At 40.5% G+C, this 20,004-nt stretch overlaps 2 protein-coding genes across 12 annotated transcripts in view; one reads left to right on the forward strand and one right to left on the reverse strand.

Moving 5' to 3' along the window:
* Positions 1-11,703, forward strand: part of acss3 (acyl-CoA synthetase short chain family member 3) — a 29,970-nt gene extending 18,267 nt beyond the window's left edge. Inside the window, exons 10-16 of the mRNA XM_057323760.1 lie at positions 6,472-6,567; positions 6,763-6,826; positions 8,306-8,387; positions 9,885-10,007; positions 10,106-10,205; positions 10,466-10,641; positions 10,805-11,703. Of these exons, the coding sequence (XP_057179743.1) occupies positions 6,472-6,567; positions 6,763-6,826; positions 8,306-8,387; positions 9,885-10,007; positions 10,106-10,205; positions 10,466-10,641; positions 10,805-10,888 (725 nt within the window). The 3' untranslated portion in view covers positions 10,889-11,703. The remainder of the gene's footprint in view (positions 1-6,471; positions 6,568-6,762; positions 6,827-8,305; positions 8,388-9,884; positions 10,008-10,105; positions 10,206-10,465; positions 10,642-10,804) is intronic.
* A 110-nt stretch (positions 11,704-11,813) lies between these two features.
* The window catches only part of ppfia2 (PTPRF interacting protein alpha 2), a 187,480-nt gene continuing 179,289 nt past the window's right edge, over positions 11,814-20,004 (reverse strand). For 6 of the 11 annotated variants that reach the window (XM_057323752.1, XM_057323753.1, XM_057323756.1 and 3 more), the window contains 2 exons: positions 14,028-14,107; positions 11,814-13,321 (listed from right to left, as the gene is read on the reverse strand). In XM_057323752.1, the coding sequence (XP_057179735.1) occupies positions 14,049-14,107 (59 nt within the window). In that variant the 3' untranslated portion in view covers positions 11,814-13,321; positions 14,028-14,048. Of the gene's footprint in view, positions 13,322-14,027; positions 14,108-14,220; positions 14,258-20,004 lie in introns of all 11 variants that reach the window. The other 5 variants (XR_008961915.1, XR_008961914.1, XM_057323757.1 and 2 more) reach the window with 3 other exon arrangements.

Here is a 20,004-nt window from a genome sequence, read left to right on the forward strand (position 1 = left end):
CTGAATCCAGATGATGCCAAGAGATTTTTATTGGCTGCCATCAATATAAAAACAGCTTCACATTATCGTGCAGTTTAAGTTCAAAACGATTAAAAACGTATCAATGTCATTAGCTGAAAACACTAAAGTATGCTTCATGTTGTTTCTAATTTGATACCCATCGCCAAGGCCGGACTTACCATTGGGCTTGACTGGGATCCAGCCCAGGGGCCCCCGCCCTTCAGGGGGTATGCCTGCTCTCGTTCATTTGATTTGTTTAGTCATTTGATTTTTCATTTAAACTTTGTTCATTGGTCTAGCACGATTCAATAGCACTGCCTTATGTAAGGAATTATGTTGTTTAATTGGCTAAACTTTCCGTCGGTCATGTTGGCGTTTCCTGATTGGCTGTTTGTGGATTCTATCCGTTTACCGCAGTTGAGACCTGTCTGCATTAAGACGCTGTTATAATGGCTGACAAGAGCTATCGCAGTGCCGCGCTACAAAGAAAACTAAAAACTAAAAGACAAGAACGCGAAAGAACAGCATTTAGTAAAATGGAAATGATGATTATTTAATTTTATTTTACACCTATGGCTCCTCACAGTCGGTGTCCGACAGATCGTTTCATCGACAGGTAGATGCAGTAGAGTCTACAAGCTGTTGTTGTTACACTTTCTTTGCTTTTACAAAAAAACATGTTATGCAAAGTGTTGTGTTCTGCAGACAACTCTGAATAAAAACAGGTAACATACAGCTTATTTCTAATATTTCCCGTTCTGTGACAATAGGCGGTACTTGTAAATAATATGCAAACACTGTGAAATCCATCCATCGTAAATAAAAAATAAAAACATTCTGCTTACTAATATACAAAGTTAAAACAACCAAACCACGGGACGCGTGAAGGGACAAACTGCTCGTGCTTTTTCAAACCGCGTTTAGATGCAAGTTATTTCATGTCTGACGTTGAGATCTTTGGCAAAATTTGAATGCTAAATTAAGATGATATCTTGCAGATACACCATTCATGGATTCGTGGCCCTGTGAGCTGCATTAAACGTTAGATTTACGTACATTTAAGAATTTGACATGAAAATGATGTTATGTTAGATGTAAAGTAATTAAAATATTTGAAACGATTTATAACAGAGGGTTGCCCTATTTTCCCTGCACAACCTCAGTTAACTAGACTTTACAAAACTATGGACCCATCTCATTATTGTGAAAATATTTAAGCCATAATAAGACGTTTCGTCTCATTATTATGAATACAATTTCAAAGAGCATTTCAAACTCATAGATCTGTCATATGGTTTACTGATGGAATTGCAATAGAATACTAATATATTTTTAACGTTGCATTTGTTAACATTAGTTAAGCATTAGATTACGTGTCTGCATTTGTTCATCTTTATTTTCAGTATTTACTTATATTTTAAAAAACATTGAACGTGCACCACGAACTAACATGAACAATCGTATTTGGCATTAACTAACAATAAAAAAGATTAATAAATGTTGACAACTGTTTTGCTCGTTGTTGGTTTCATGTTAATGCAGGGGTTCCCACATTTTATCTGGCCCTCCCGGCTGAGCCTGGTTTCTCCCGAGGTTTTTTTTTCTCAATTATTCAGCATTGGAGTTTGGGTTCCTCGCCAGAGCAGAGCAGTGCAGTGTTGGCTTGCTCACCGGGAGACTGCATTTATTTATTTATTTATTTATTAGATATTATTTATTATAATGATCTTGCTTGGTCTATAAACACCATGCACTGTGCTGTGTTTTACCTTTCTGTGTTTTTCTTATTTGCTCCTGTAAAGCTGCTTTGGAACAATGCACATTGTGAAAAGCGCTATATAAATAAAATTGAATTGAATTGAATTGAATTTTAGATCCGAGACGTATAATCTTTCAAGATCCTCCAGAAATACAGGGAAAACACACACATTTGTTCCTTTTTAGTAGTTTCTTAGGTAACGCTTTAGATTACGACCCGCAAAGAACTGCGTAAGTAAACTGAATTTACGGTGTAAGTTTTGGTAACTATAGCGTACCTACGTGTAGTCCCCACTTATATCTGGTTGCTACCCCTTCATAACCCGAATTTAAATATTGTTCCCTTACCTACACGTAGGTACACTATAGTTACCAAAACTTACACCGTAAATTCAGTTTACTTATGCGGTTCTTTGCGGGTCGTAATCTAAAGCGTTACCATTTCTTATTATAAATTAATACGTTTAATTGTAATTTTAAAATACATAATGGTAGGGCTGTATGATTATGTCAAAAAACTATATTAGTCCCCTTGATATTGTAATGTTGATGATTATTAATGTTGATTGTATTTACATTCAAGTATGTTTGAAACTTCCTACACGCTATAAACGCACCACTTGTGGCTCCCACTCTCAAAACAAGCATTATAAACGTGTTAACCAATGAACAAGTGTCATTGTTAGTCAATAGAGAAAAAAAACATTTACTAATGCTAACAAACACGTGATTTCAAATAGTACGGGGGCACCGAAAACGACTCAAGTCCAGGGCCCCATCCTCCTAAATCCGGCCCTGCCCATCGCACTCTTTGTTTTCATTTTTTTGTTTCTTTATCGCTCTTGTGTGAATAATGTAAACCTTTTCTGCTCATTGATAGCCACATGAATGCAAATGGTATAGCTAAATCTCTATTGGTCGGTTCATTTCTGATGTACATTATTTGCTGTCATGCTTTTCGCAACTTTTCGCGAAAGTTTCACGACTGACAGTTTTCTAAACCATGGGCTAGCGGTTAATACACATTATCTGATACTTTGAGGTCTGGTGATGATCTGGTCAGTTTGAATCGTGTTCTGCTATCGTAATCCTTTTCCATCCATTTCTCATTATTTCCTGTGCGTTTCCATTTTTTTTCGAGAATAAGGGTTAGGCCAAAAATGCAGTTTTTTTTTTCTTGTTTTTTTTTTGTATGTACGGTGAAGTGCTCTGTGCCTCACCATAAAATCGTCCTTCTCTCTAGCAATCTAGAAATGGATTGTCTGAACGACAGAACCCTCCCTTTGATATTCATAACTTTTACCGCCGGCATGATGCATAAACCGTCACGTGTATGATGAATTGGGTTTTCACCTTCATTCTATACAATGCAAAACATATTCATCTCATAAATAAGAAAAGTAAACAGGAACTAGGTTTGATCAGAGAAAATATACTAAATAAACCGAATAGGCTTTTTTCTAGCTCTAACACAAATGTAAAACCAGTTATGAGCCCAGGGTCATAGAGGGTCAAGTACTTTATTTGATAAATAAGTCCGTTCTCTGTGTGTGTCTTGCACATTTTATAATTTCGCCCACGCCCCCTGCAATTCACTATTACATCATGTTTATGTTCGGCACCGAGGTGATTCCCGTTATTACGGGGCTTGTAATAACAGCCGCATCTCCGATGGCGCCGGCCTGCGTGCGAGAGTACAAACGGCACGCAATATTTAAATTGAGCAGCGGCACAGAGCTAGATTTGATTAAAAGAGTTGATGAGGTGTAGCGAAATAGCAGTTTGCTTGCGCTGCCGCGATAGCTTTTCTGAAATAAAGCGAATGTCATTGGAAGCCTCATTATCTTTGTCATTACCAGCTCAAAACCTCCCCTGGCTCATGCGTTTGTTGCAGTAGCAGCAGCCAGGCTGCGCCGATGGAGTCGAATGCACACGTATTCACAGTTGCTCACACTAAACCAACTCGTGGATAATTATAGTTTTTGTTAAATGGTACGGTCCTGAGTCCTGATTGGTTGACACAGCATTCCAGGTTTGCTAGAATGAACTATTGTTGTCATCCGAGTTCGAATCGTAACCGTGCTGATATTTACTATAACTTCATGATGAGTGCGACACTGCTCGCATACAAAAATTCCGGAACAAGAAGTTATTATTAAATAACAGGGCTTCCACTACATGGTTATCGTGAACAAACGGAATTAGGCAAAATCATTACCGCCGCAATATATTATCAATATCACGATAATAACGCTATTATCACAGTAACCGTTGGACTCTTTTGAGAGACAAGTCACGCTTTCAATCAAATTCATCTCTAGTTTTATTTTGTATTTTCTCATGGTCAACAAATCGCACTAGTATTGTGATATATTTCCGAGTGAAATACATTTTCAGAATTTGAGGAAAGACTATGAGGACGCGTGAATTAAAAAAGTAATGTTCCACATTGGTAAATCATTTATAATATAAACTGCAATATTTTATTTTTAAAAAGTTGTCAGTTTTGATTTCATGATTTCATTTGTATGATGTATTTTTTTTAAATACACAGTGTAACAATTTTTTAAAAGTTATGTTTTGCTTTAATTTGTACCGTTTCTTTATGAAGTTCAACATGCTGAATACGAAAATCGCATAATTTTTTTTTTACAATCGACGTTACTCACAAAAAACAAAAAAATGTTTTCACACATTTATACATTTCGGCATTATTACTCGTACGCAGAAATGACATGGTACTGGCATAACCATGAGCTCATATAAAACATAACAGTTACAAAAAATGAGTGGTCCTAAACTTCAGAAGTGTACAATTTGATCGTTTTTGTCTTTTATGACTAATACTGTCTTCACGAACCAAGTTCCAAACGTAGTCACCCATCATCGCTTCATCCTACATTCCCTGCACAATTTTCTGACAGTGACAGTTGTTTATTTGCAATACCAATATATCATAATTAGCGATATAAGCTCAAATTTTACTTGAGCTAAATATACGCTAAAACATTAATGCTACGTGAAAATAAATATGACCGCAATAGTTAGCACAGCAGAATTGTACAAGAACCGTAAAAAGGGGGCAAAACAAAAACTGTGATATTGCTTCACTTTGTAGTTTACAACCCCCTTATGTAGCACAATGTAGCACAATCTCTCAACTTATTGCCTAAATGGCACGGTATCTGTGATGTTTGCTGTCTGAAACACGTGCCCACACACGTATGCAAATGTGTCGTTTAATCATCACACGCGCGCATCCAAAACACAGAAATCGAAAGAAAGGCTGGCGCTTTTGAGACCCGATAATAATCTGTGTGCTATTTTAAGACGCAACTCCTGCCGCGAAGAGGTGGGGGGCTTGTGATGAGGGCTGCTGATGTCACCACTGTTGCCGGGCAACTGGTATGTTTCCAGTTGGAAGTGTGTGGCAGTGACGACCGGCTGTATAAACGACCTTAACGCGTGGCCCTGAGCGCCAGCACCTGTCTCTGAGCTGGACCGTGTGTGTGTGTGTGTGTGGACCCGTGTGGCTCCGGCATAGTCTGTCGCAGTTTCTGACTCGGCTGATCTTTATTAGCCCTGTAAATCAACTTTATATAATAACGGGGCTGGCAGTCATTTGGAAAAACCGGTGACGGCAGGGCATAAACTTTAAAGGGACACATCGGTTGTTTAGTCCCAAAATACATTTAGACTAAAATTCTGTTAACACGCTTAGGTTTTCATGCACACGTGTTCTTCATCGACTTTGTCTTAAAGAAACGCTTTTATTATGAGCACATCATTACGAGCACATATTCACATACGTATTGTGTGTGCACGTCTACGCGCCGTGTGTCACCTGGACAAAGCGTCTGAGCTTTCTGCATCGCTCGCATTTGAGCTCGTGCCAGACAGACTCGCGGTGCGGCATGCTGAGATGCCAACGGGTCTGTCTGTCTCTGTCTTTCTCTCTTGCCCGCCGTTCACAGTATTCCTCCAGCATCTGGCTCCGAGGTAGCTGAGGAATAAGTCTCTTTTTATACTTGCGAACTCTTTGTCGCGGGTCACGCTGTCTTCTACCACTCGTGAATAGTAGACGGTGTTATGTAAAGCGTGCAGTGCATTGCAAACTCGGTGCTGTTGAATGTGCTTAAATCGCGTTCTTGCATTACTGCGGCGACAGCAGACCTCAGAACGGGTTGGAAATAGATGTATCTTCAGTTGCCATTAAATCGTTTGTTATTATTCAAGTAAATGGGAAAATGACGACAGATGCATTTACGTTGCTTTTTTTATCCTCGAGCTGCTGCTTTTGTTCTGATGCAGAATGATAAATTATGATCAAATCGTTTTCCTCCGAGTAATTGAACGTATGTTTAGGGCCACAGACAAATGATGTTTGTGTGTTGTCTAGACCCTTTATCCTAATGTTCGATTTAACCGTTTCAAAGGCAATAATGCTAGTCGAGGTTTTTTGCACTAAAACGTTTTTTTTTTAGCTGTTTCTTCCCGAACAGGCCAAATCCCCTACTGTCCCTTTAAGACCTTTGTATGTAAATGACCTCTATTACGTGAAATGAATATTGAGAACCCTGCCAAGTTTCTACATTTTAAAATCGACAGGGTATAAACATGCAGAAGTACGTGGTTACATGTTAATGTTGCTCATGGTTATTATGGTTTGGGTGGATTTCTCACTCTTAACACGACCATTTCTGTCTCTTTCAGAGAGCGGCTCTGCGATCACAGCCTCCTGTATCGGTCTGGGCTGCTCACGCACACCCCCTGCTGGTACGGCAGGTAAACCTGTGCCTGGATACAATGGTGAGAATCCTCTGGCGTGCTTCTATATTCTAATGCATTACATTCATTCCTGTTGGTTATTCGAAGCTTATACGTCGGCGGTGCTTCGTTAAATTCTTTCTGGCTCTTTGACAGCTTTGGAAGAACAAGACACATTAATAAATGCATCAAAGAGAATGAATAAAGCATTTTACTTTTTTATTCTTTGCGTCACAGTGACAGTGATTGATGATGAAATGCAGCAGGTGAAACCAAGGACTCTGGGAAATATCGTCGTGAAGTGAGTATTTCAGCGTATTTGGGGTTCTTTTGAGAGAGAGTAAAGCGAGAACAGACAATTGTACAGTGAGAGGTGGCATGAAGGGCCGAAATGTAGCAGGCCGGATTCAAACCTGACCCAGATCTTATTCGGTATCCTCTCTGTAACGGCAGTTCAGTAATATTGCGCTTAAAACATCCCACGATTACCTGATATCTGTCACAAAGTCGACCTAACCGTTTTAAACAAATATAAATGAACTCTCCCCGTTAACCAAAAGTTACAGTTTGCAGCTGTCAGAGGAGAACCGGCCCTTATGGCTGTAGCATATTTTTTCTCTCCATTAAATCTGTACGTATTCTATACATTTAATAATTCCCTTTTTTAATTTTTTATTTATTTTTTAAACAAAGCTACCTTGAAACAGCGAAACACTGTTAGAAAGTGCTGTATACAATAAAACTCATCTGTACGAGCACCACTACTCCTTTACTTTCTTTTACTTTACTTTCCAATAAGAAATAACAACCAAACAACTGCGTGGTTACATCTACAGCTCTATGCAGGATATTGCAAAATCTGTATCATCTTACCACAAACCCAACGGTCTTTCTCGTGAAGACGCTCGTATTTTAATACGTAACGCAGGCCTAGTTAGATACGTCGCGTATCGTAAAGATGTTAACTTTTTTGTTTGATCTCCACAAATAATTCTCCGTTTCTGTGCCTTCCGTTTCAGTCTACCTCAAATCACCTCCTCTACACAATAAAGGATTTCCTGACACAAAGCCAAGGCAGACAAGAATCTTTTCATCACAGATCTGAGTTGAAAATCAAAGTCTCGTGACGAGGACATTAAGCCTGAGTTTGAGCCGAATGGCTAATAGGTTCTCGTCTCATAGCGTCAGGTTTGAAAAGGCATTCTTTTTGTCATCTCTCAGGCTTTACTTAACGCACAATGCCTATCTATGCCGGAAAAGCATCGCCCGCCGCGGTGGAAACTAATCTCATTGATGTTTGTTTGGCGACTGATAGATTTTAATCGGGAGCGTGTTTGATAGCCTCGCGGACACACGTTCAGATTAAAACGAAACGATGGCGTGTCAGAACAAGATGTCCCGGCTGCACATTAAATGGGTTTTTTATGTTGTACGTACAAGCCGTAATGAAATATTTTGAGGAATATTGCCTGTCCAGGTTTGTATGAAAGTCAAATAAAAATGACAACTTAATTACATCAATTAATGTCACGTACGAGTATTTACCGGGATCACCCTTAAACAAAGTTATTTTCATTACTGCATTTCGGCAGACAAGTCTGTCACTGGCCTGCGGTTCACAGCAATCTATTTTGCAATCTGTAAAAGGTCGTGTTTGTACTCTTTAGAATGGTCTGACCCTGAAAGGTTGAATAACGTGACATCGTTTGATGGTTAAAAGAAGAACAAGGTCACGTTTCGAAGCTTTTCTTTCTGAAAGCATCCCTTTCTCTCTCAACAGGCGTCCTCTCCCGCCCGGGGCCGCTCTCAATCTCTGGCAGAATGAAGAGCTGTTCAAAGACCTGTATTTCACCAAGTTCCCAGTAAGGTTTCTCACACACGCCTCGCAATCGCTTTCGACATAAAAACGTTGAATACAGCGTCTGTTTTCGCTTGTGATGTTTAAGCTACGACAAGAGCTACCATTAAGGTCGGTTTCACATTTAGTTCGATTGCCTGGTCCGAACCCGTTTAGTTCGATTGCCCCCCCCCTTTTTGTCTTTTTTAGAGCTTTGACATTTAATTCTCATACATTTTTGATTCAGCTTTGAATATTGTTCTGAATATAAATAAATATGTTTTTTTCTTGGAAATACATCGGAAAATATAGGTTTGTCATATATTTAAGGTTTATGCTTTTTTTAGGCAAATACTTGTAAATTAAGTAAATTGATCAGGAGTGAAGCCACCATTGATATGCTATCAGTCATAAAAATGCTTCTAGTCTGTTTTTTTCTCACTTACAAGACTACAATAAAATTTGACTTCTATGTTAATGAAATTTTGGTAGACTGGTTGTCACACTGAGATTAGCCTAAATAATATTAAACTGTACTGCCGGTTATTTTTATGGTATGTGCTTTAGTTTTTATTGTGCTGTGGTGGTACATTTTACAAGTATTACAATGCTTTAGTTACAATAAATACACTAAAATATGTAACATGCAGGCACTACAGCTCCCCCTAGTGTCTGTTATAGAGATGTGCAATAATTGCAATGATCTGAAACAATCGCGATGAGACGATTAGTTAATAATCGTGACAGCCCTAGTCACCTAGTGGCAAAATGCATAATAATGCAATGCAAATAATGCGAAATAAACTTTAACCGCAAAGAAATTGGTGTTGTACTCCCGTAGTAGGAAAAATTACTTTTTGATTTTGATGAATGTATGTCAGTTCTGTGCCACTTTTGACCACCGTTGACTATGGGAGTCAATGGGGGCAAGATCTGTTTGGTTATAAGCGTTCTTCCAAATATCTTTCTGTGTTCATCAGAACAAAGACATTTAAACACATTTAGAACAACTCGACGGTGAGTAAACGATGACAGAATTTTCATTTTTGGGTGAAGTATCCCTTAGAGTTCCACTGCGGTTCTGCTCGAGCGAGCTATTGCACCGAGGAGGACTTCAATGGTTGTACCAAATTTAAAATCTTTTTGTTTTATTGCAGCGGATAACCATCGTCTAAATAAAATAAAAAATGAATGTATTTTATTTTCTAAAGACAATATTATATGATAATAATGCACACTTGTTTTAACTCGTTTCTTTTTATTATTTTCATACCAAAGAAAAGACAAATAACACCTGAATCTGAAACATTGAGAAACAAATCGTATTAGACATGGTTGGGTTAGATGAATGCGCCCTGGACTGCTGTTGTGTGCGTGCATTGTATTATACTTTTAAGTGCATGGCTCCACCTAGTGGCAAAAGTAGTATTTTTATATGCTCTAAAAGCTGCTATTATTGTTGAATTTAACTTCCAATATACAGTATAGTCTGTGATCTATGTGTTTTGTCATACTCTCCGAGGGCTACTACGACACCATGGACGCAGGCTTCATGGACGAGGAGGGCTTCGTGTACATCATGTCACGGTCTGATGATGTCATCAACGTCGCCGGTCACAGGTTATCCACCGGTGCCCTTGAAGAGGTGCGAGGAGAGAGATTGACACCACATGCCTTTTTTCTCTTTGTGTGCCAACACACTATATTCTTATAGCGTGTGATTGTGTGTGTGTGCGTTTTTAGGCAGTTCTGCTTCACCCCGCTGTTGTGGATTGTGCCGTGGTGGGGCTCGAGGATTCTCTGAAGGGACACGTACCTCTGGCTTTATGTGTGCTTAGAAACGGTGAGAAAAGAAGCCAGAGAGGAACATTGTCCGTTGTAAACTGTCAGCGTGCCATTTGGTTGAACAGTTGTAGCCAAAAGGTACAAATTAGTGCTCGAAACTTAAAAAAATGGTTTTACGTATGGTTCTCTTACGAATGTAAGACACAGAAATGCGAAATAGCAAATAGGGTGTTTTGTACCTTTATTAGAACGATACGGTTGTAATGGGACTCTAATTGTGGAAATTGTGCGTAAGGTGATTTTTTGCATGTGTTGTAGACTGTCAGAAGAGCAAAGACGTACTGGTGAAAGAAATAGCGAGTTTGGTCAGGGACACCATCGGCCCAGTGGCAGCTTTCAGGAAGGTTCTCTTCGTCAAAGTTCTTCCCAAAACCCGCTCTGGAAAAATTCCAAGATCGTCTCTCGCTAACCTGGTCAACCGCAAGCCTTACAAGGTATTTTCTTTATTTGTTTTATTAAATCACCGTGTATTTTCTTTGAGGATTGCACAAAGACGAGTCGCTAATCTTTTGCTTTGGTCAAAATATTACTCTTAATCATATATTACTATATATAGTATTTATTTATCAGTTATTATGAGTCATTTTACATTTTTAGGTCACTCCCACCATAGAAGATCCAGAAGTCTTTAAGGACATTGAGAAGGTGGCGAGAAAAACTCTCAAAGGAACTGGTAAATAATTCATCACGAGACGTGGACCAACAACCACGTATAGCGAGCCGCCACCTTCTACTTTCAATGTCTGATATTTTGTGAAACTTAAAATACCTATGGTAAGTTTACTCCCTATATGCCATAGTATTTTTAATAATGTCTCCCTGTGAGTGATACTAACACACAACTACGTCTTAATATGAGAAATATTCGGTTACGTCAGTTGGACCAAATACTGTATAGAATTTTTACGGTATATCACGCGAGTCATATTTCACCCTAAAACGAAGAGGAAAAAATAAAATATCCTTGTTTTCAGACTGTCAAGTTTTTCATATTTTTATTACAGTTAAGCAAATTGTTTTTTTATTGTAATGTGTCCAGAAGTGTTTAATTTGATTGATCTGCAGGAAGGTGTTACGACTGATGTTACGACTGATACCGCTGATTTACAATGATGTTTAAATGCTACGGTTTGATTTAATCATGTTATTTTCATTGAAATAATCAGAATCGAGTTGCGTTTCTCCAACTTTTTCTGCCATTCCCACTTTTGAGGTAGGGAAGGGTTCCGAGCCCCACCTGTCCCCAATCGCCCCAACAAAATGGAAATAAACTTTAGGTCCACTGTCTGTCTTAGTGTTGTCTGCTGGTGCCAAATTTCCAGTTTTCTTTTCATTCCATGTCACAAACTTATCCATTGCTAAATTTTATACCCGCTACCGCTATGGTTCCACAAAACATTTTCTTAGTAGTCTGATGTTGTTTTAAGTAAGGCTTACATTTAAATGTGCCGTTGTTTTGTGTTTATGGTCAATAAATAAATAAAGGAATTAATAGAGATGACCAAATTTCCTCCCGTTTGTCGCACCCCACCTATCATGTCTCTGTTCCCCACCAGTGTGGCCTGCCCCACACTTTAAGAAACGCTGCATTAAGGCAATAAGTACGAGTGGGGGATAAGCTAAATTTTGTTGTAATTTTAGGTTGAAATCGTACTCGATACATTTTTCTGAAATATTTGAATGACTCTGAAGCAATGACGTGTACTGTCCAGTGTAAAGAAATGCGTTTGCGAATACATTTTTGACAAAAACTTTTACCAACCAAACCTGTTTGACTGTACTTTTTATTAACAATGAAAAGTTGTTTGATCACCACATAGTTTTGACCAAAATACAATCGGTAATTAATCATAAAAAAAACCACACAAAATAAAACGATTCTCTGTGCGTGCAAAAACAGGGACGTACAAACCGTCGAAGAGTTGTCAGAAATAACTCAAAGACAGGAAGTCGAGGGCCGTACGACGGGTTTCTCCCGCGACCTCAACGTAAAGTATTGAACAGTTTTACACCAAAGTCAGTCACGGCAAGCAACAGTTTTGTCTTTTTAAAACTTTAATCTGGACTTCGACAAGTCGATATACACCTCTACGTTTACAAAGAGCTAATCCTGTCTTTTAGTTATTTCTCCTTACGGGACCCTGTCGAGGCCGCGATACAAGGCTAGCCGATCGGATGTCGGGCGGTCGGGTGTCTAGCGACCGACGGCAGATATCGTACAAAAACGATCACGATAGACTCAGTGCTTTCCCGGTACATTTCGATCCATAGAAGGTAAGCGCATCGAAACAACGACGCCCACGATTATGCACTTTAAAGTCAACATAAAAATGAAAATCGACCCTATCTACTTAAACACGTTGCCCCAGGATGGAGTAAAACGGGTCGCAGGTGCCTTTTCACGTCGGCTTCGGAACGGCTTCGCATTACTGTTTCAGGTACCTCGGTAGATACGATTCGAATGTCGCGGCACGAGTAAGGTAACAACGTGACGTAGACCGTGAAGGGGAGACGTACAGCTTTCATGGGCTGACGGCAGAAAGCGACATCTGAATGAAGGGGAGGGGCCGTCAACCACCGGACCTCGACGGGCCGCAAACACGAACGGATGAAATGAAACCAACACGTACAAAACGTCTCTCGGGTCTAGGCAAAGTTTCAAGAGCAGCATCGTTTAAAACCATGACGTTATAGGACATAATCTTCACAACTCTGAATATGTTCTCGTCTTTTTTCTTGATTTTTTTATACAGACGTATATATATATTATTTTTATATATATGTATAAAATGGCTTTATTTATAGTAATTTACAACTGTACCTACACACCCCCCGTAGAAGAAATACACAGTACGTAAGCCGAAGGAGCTTGGCGTGGTGTAAAAGGTAGAAAGGGCAAGAGAGAGCGCACATTAGCACCTGCGGGGGGTGCCCGGGTCATGGCCTTGGCTCGTTAAGTGCAGAGGAGGGGGCAGTGGCCCGGCACGCCGTTCCCCCCTCCTCGCCCCATCCTCTGGAGCTTGTTTTGTTCTCTTGGCAGTGTGACTCATCGGAATTCTTCGTGCAGGCCCAGCGACCCTTCCGGCGACTTGAAGGTACTTCTTCGAACTTGATCTGAAACACAAAGGTGCACAAGTAACTTGCGAGAACGGATAGGCATTACAGGGAATTAGGTGGGGTACAGGTTATAATAGCATCGGAATAACGTGTAATCGCTGACTCTGGGATACCGGTTAAAGGTTTACGTAACTTTCAAAAGCTAGTTTACGTAAACTGTCACGACAGCAGCGTTCTCGACAGTAGTTAGTTTTTGCGTCAGCGATTGCGTTGCCCTCGTAGTACGTGCAGTATTACCTGGCGTGCTTGCCTTGTAAAATATTTGCAACGTAACAAATAGATGTGAATTAACATAGTCAAATAATTGTTTACTTTCACGAAAAAAAGCTTAAGGGGGTTAAAGGGGTCGAAAGCCTCACAAGGCTTTATGACTCTGAAGGAACAGTCCGTCCAAAAAAGAAAAATCTGTCATTATTTACTCACTCTCCTGTATTTTCTGGTAAAATGACTTTCGTTCTTCCTCAGAACGCAAAAGATGCGGTACCCCTCGACTCGCATCGGTTTTGTGTCCATAAAGTAGAAGTTGTTGTTCGGTTACTAACATTCTTCCAAATTTCCTTTGTGTTTTGCGGAAGAAAAACACCCCGTTGTCATGTTTGAAATGACAACGGCGTGAGAAAACGATGCCAATTTTCGTTTTTGGGCGAACTATTCCTTTTAGGGCGTTTCCGCGTTTGAGAATGTTTGAGAATTGAAGACTCACAGCTTACGTCTTTATCTTCTCTCAACACGAGTAGGTCCTCACAGTGGAACTGTCCAGACGCTGTACCGCCGACGGCCCGACTACAAGGAAACAAAAGCATTCGGATACTACGTTAGTACTTGCGGTCTTGTGAATTTCGCTAGTTAAAGGGATAGTTCACTCAGAATTGAAAATTCGGTCACGATTTACTCACCCTCACGTCGTTTCAAACCTATATACATTTCTTTGTTCTGTTAAACACAAAGAAAGATATTTGTAAGAATGTTAGCAATTTTCAGTTCTGTGACATCATTCGCTACCATAGTAGGAACATTTTTTTTTTGTTTTTTGTTCCGTTGAACACAAAGTGAGATATTTTGAAGAATTTTGGAATAAACAGTTTCTGGGGCACCTTTGACTACCGTTTAGTTTTTCCTACCGTGGCAGTCAACGATGTCACAGAATAGAAAAATGCTAACATTGTTCTGATGGACGCAGAGAAATATATTTGGAACAAAGTAATTTATACATGTATGAAATGACACGTGGGTCAACAAACGATGACAGAATTTTCTCACTGTAAGGTCTCGGTCCCACCGGGATCTTGGCATATTTCAATCGCAAAGTTTTAACGGTAGCACAACCAATGTTTAGCAAAATCGTCTTACAAATTATATCCTACACATTCTTTTAATAGTACAATTGGGGGAATGAGCGATACAACTAAACACGCTTTCCAAATCTCAGGCCAGTCACAGCGTGCTGCTCTCTCACATTAAAATTCATTCGAAAGTGGCCTCACCATCTTATACGGGTGTCCCGTGTGAAAATGTAGCATTGCGGCAGCGGGCTAGGGAAATTACAAATTACATTGGTGATTATATTGGCCGATTTATATGAAGACAAAAACGTGTAAGATCCCGATAGGACCGATCTCCGTTTCGGTCTCTGTACGTTGTGCCCACGATGATCAGGACAGCACGACTTCAAAAACAGTCAGTTGGTCAGTAGCGTCTCAACCCGTAAGTGGGTTTATGTCCACACAGGAAGAAGAACTTGTGCACGAAGGTGAGTCCGGCAACGCTGAGGTTATGTTAAAGGGATAGTTCACCCCGAGATGAAAATTCTGTCTATTTCTTGACGCCATCGTAGGTACGTGTAGCCCCTTTCACACATACGGTCTTTACTGGTAGACGTCTCCGGCGAATCGGTCCAGCATTGGGCCAATGACATTTTGACGCAGATGACATGCGTCGTTGCGCAAAACAGTTTTTCAAAAAACTTTCCTATATATTTGCAGAATGTTCTGTGTGTCTGTACGTGTAAACATAAGTTACGTCATTTAAGACGGATAGTGAAAATTTCAGGTTTTAACCGAAGACACATGAATTGTAATAAGAGAATGACCCATACCGATAAGCTATTTACAGTAAACGCTGCAATGTCTCATGTAAAAATACGAATTAGTAGGGATGGGTATCGTTAAGATATTTACGGTATTACTACTCTTATCGATACTGCTTATCGGTCCAGTACTTTAACGGTATTCTTATCGGTACTTTTTGATATAAAAAGAAACAAATTAGGAACAGAACAGTGTTGGGTAAGTTACTCTGAAAAAGTAATTAATTACTAGTTACTAATTACATATTCAATAGTGTAATTAGATTACTGTACAAATTACTCTCTCCAAAAAGTATTTAGTTACTTATTACTAATTACTTTCTATGTCCTATATCAACCTTGATTAGTTAAGTGATTCAAGGATAGACATGAAACGGCTTATTTAATTCATTCAAATAAATAATATTAAACTGCATTATTAACTGACTAAAGTATTACAAATGTGAGAATTATACATTAAAGCAGGGATTTTAAAGTTAGACTTTGAATTTTGATGTCAATTCCACCATTGCACACACATGTATTACACAGAGTATTTAGTTTAATTACATCAGAAGTAACTAATTAAATTACAGAAAAAATAAGAGTAATCCCTTACTTTACTTTTCCAAGGGGAAAGTAATTAAATTACAGTAACTAATTACTTAGTAACTAGTTACACCCAACACTGGAACAGAATTAATATTGCTTTATTTGAATTAACAATAAATAAATAATTAAAAATAAATAAAATAAAGTTGAGTGTAAGCAGAATCGCCACCCGGGAGTAAGCGGCCGCAGGTGTGACGCAATCAGGGAACCAGCTGAGGTGGCAGTATATAAGCAGGCCAGAGTGCTGAAGCGGCAGCCGTCGCGTGCAGACATGCGAGAGTAAAGACCTGCGCGACTCCGCCGAGCGGCCCATGTCGAGGGGGTCGCGTTCTCTCTCTTTTCCTTTGTCTCCCACCTTCCTACAGGTGTCACCTTTTCCTGAAGCCTTGACAAACCACGAGCAGCTGGCTTCCTAATTAAACTTCAAAGGACAACCAGAAGACTAAACATTCCCCTTCAGAGTCAGTCCAAAAACGTTCGCCTGCCAGGAGTTCCAAGACAATTGTAGTTTTCTAAGAAGGAATCCAAGCCACTTTAAAAGACACGGGCACACCTACGCACCAGTGTACCCAATCCGGCTGATTATTCCCACAGTACCCACAGCACACCTGAAGGTGGAGTGCAAGGAACACTGCAGAAAAGAAACGAGGAGTCGCTGCCGTGACACCCAACCACCCCTAATTGCCATGAGACAATTGGCCGACCACCTAGGCTTTCGCATCGACAACAAGGCAATTGATCTCCAACAGCTGTTTCTCTCCACTAAGATAGGTGGCGCCGATGGACAATGACCACAGTGTTGGTTCATTAACAGAACACTGTGAAGGCTTTGTGGGAAACCCACGGAGCCACACCGAATGCTGAAGACAGTATCGTTACTACACAAATAAACATGAATTAACAAAGTGACAAAGTTTCCTTGCCTGTTTTGTTTTATGGCCTGACTGCACTGTTTACAGCACTATGAAGGCACATCGCATAATAAGCAGACCTTCTTAACCTAGACTAGAATTACCATTACCTTCGTAAAAGACATCCCGTTAAGTTTAGAAAGACAGCACATGGAATAGGGTACCTGTGTGCAATTTCACTGCTAACTCAAACATTTCTAACTGGATCAACTCATTTCAAGCTGACAATCGCAATGCATTATTTTAAGGCCGTAAGATTAATATTGCACTGCCTAGGAACATTTCCACAAGAAGCAGGAGTTAATAATATATAAATATTTAACGTTACGTTGCCGTGTAGGCCTATAGGACATGGGCAGGCTGACTTTTCGATGTTTTTATGTTGGACAGTTCATATCACACTACAGAGCGTAAGCGCCACCACGTCACCTGTTCGTGTAACCACAGCAGGTCCTGGCACAAAATCAATACGCTTGTAAAACAGACAGCGCCACATTGATCGCACGACACCAGCCCTCTGAGACTCGATGTGACCATTGGACCAAGCTCGAGCCTGCCGTGAGGAAAGGCGCACCGAAAGCCAAAGCCGCTTATTTTCAGATCCAGATGAAAAACGATTCAGACACCAACAACTCTTCTCAGTCCTCCGCCCCTTCACTGACTTTGCCATCAGAGACCAGTTCCCTGCACGTCGCCACCCAGACCTCTCGCTGCTTCCACGTTATCTCCGACTTGCCTCTCTTTCTCTTATCGCACAGACCGAGGTCTCCCAATTCCTCCCCACACATCAGCCTGCTGTCACAGAATGTCCCCGGAAACGCAAACAGGAGCAAAACACTTCAATAATAAGATTTGACACCTGTCCGCTTGACCCTATTCCGCTTGACCGCTCCCCAGGACTCCTGACCAGACTTACATGAGCCTTGAACGCCGCTTCGTTCAAACGGGCCAAGGTAACATTAACCCCTTGTTGAGAAACTCACACTCCACCCGTCTGTGGTCCACAACTACGGACCAATCTAGCCTACAGTTCCTGTCAAAAGGACTATCTGCTTACCGCTCGCAGTACGACCTACTGGATGGCCATCGATCTGGTTTCGAGAAAGGACGTTTCATGGATGCATATTTGTGACTGTTCCAGATGCCATTAGTGTGTTTCGTTTGCACGTAACGGTTTCTTTAAAAGCATCCTGAGTTTATTCACGTTGCAGACACCCAAACGCTCACGTAACTACTGTGATCAAAGGTTTGCCACCGATTCAGATGAGCCACTAGTGATCGCTGACGTCGTTCGCCTCAGCGCGTCGTTTCTTTTAAACCGAGGTTTGTGACCTCAATTACTATCATTGGTCCATGTTCATTTCGTTATTGGAAACATCAGCTGGACATTTTATGTTGGGCGCTTCAAATGCAGTTACAGAACAGAGTTCCTAAATATAGCACGGCCCTTTAAGCGTTTGGTGGATATTTACTAATAATGAAATGAATATGGCCAAACACGATGTAAAGTGCCAAGCAGAAGTAGCTGCATACATCTTGTTACTGTTGTTAGTGTCGCGACATACACTCACCTAAAGGATTATTAGGAACACCTGTTCAATTTCTCATTAATGCAATTATCTAATCAACCAATCACATGGCAGTTGCTTCAATGCATTTAGGGGTGTGGTCCTGGTCAAGACAATCTCCTGAACTCCAAACTGAATGTCAGAATGGGAAAGAAAGGTGATTTAAGCAATTTTGAGCGTGGCATGGTTGTTGGTGCCAGACGGGCCGGTCTGAGTATTTCACAATCTGCTCAGTTACTGGGATTTTCACGCACAACCATTTCTAGGGTTTACAAAGAATGGTGTGAAAAGGGAAAAACATCCAGTATGCGGCAGTCCTGTGGGCGAAAATGCCTTGTTGATGCTAGAGGTCAGAGGAGAATGGGCCGACTGATTCAAGCTGATAGAAGAGCAACTTTGACTGAAATAACCACTCGTTACAACCGAGGTATGCAGCAAAGCATTTGTGAAGCCACAACACGCACAACCTTGAGGCAGATGGGCTACAACAGCAGAAGACCCCACCGGGTACCACTCATCTCCACTACAAATAGGAAAAAGAGGCTACAATTTGCACGAGCTCACCAAAATTGGACAGTTGAAGACTGGAAAAATGTTGCCTGGTCTGATGAGTCTCGATTTCTGTTGAGACATTCAAATGGTAGAGTCAGAATTTGGCGTAAACAGAATGAGAACATGGATCCATCATGCCTTGTTACCACTGTGCAGGCTGGTGGTGGTGGTGTAATGGTGTGGGGGATGTTTTCTTGGCACACTTTAGGCCCCTTAGTGCCAATTGGGCATCGTTTAAATGCCACGGCCTACCTGAGCATTGTTTCTGACCATGTCCATCCCTTTATGACCACCATGTACCCATCCTCTAATGGCTACTTCCAGCAGGATAATGCACCATGTCACAAAGCTCGAATCATTTCAAATTGGTTTCTTGAACATGACAATGAGTTCACTGTACTAGAATGGCCCCCACAGTCACCAGATCTCAACCCGATAGAACATCTTTGGGATGTGGTGGAACGGGAGCTTCGTGCCCTGGATGTGCATCCCACAAATCTCCATCAACTGCAAGATGCTATCCTATCAATATGGGCCAACATTTCTAAAGAATGCTTTCAGCACCTTGTTGAATCAATGCCACGTAGAATTAAGGCAGTTCTGAAGGCGAAAGGGGGTCAAACACCGTATTAGTATGGTGTTCCTAATAATCCTTTAGGTGAGTGTATATTGTTATATATAAAGCGTTACTCAAAATATAACCTTACCTTAAAGATTTCTTGGTGAACCAGCCTGTGGGATTCAACATCCCACACATTTGATCAACATCTAAGATCGTAAATCGTATTTGTTTGTAGTCCAAACCATTCGCTTACATTATTAGATATTATTAGAGCTGGCACTGCAAGCTTTGAACAGGTTTCCTTACACTTAAGTAAAAGAGTTTGAGTTTGTCTAGCAGCCTCTGGACTATCCTGTTTATGTGTAACAAATATCACTCACAAAGTGTAATAAATGTATAATAACTTATGT

This window comes from Triplophysa rosa, linkage group LG24 (genome assembly GCF_024868665.1).
Source record: "Triplophysa rosa linkage group LG24, Trosa_1v2, whole genome shotgun sequence".
Lineage (NCBI taxonomy): Eukaryota > Metazoa > Chordata > Actinopteri > Cypriniformes > Nemacheilidae > Triplophysa > Triplophysa rosa.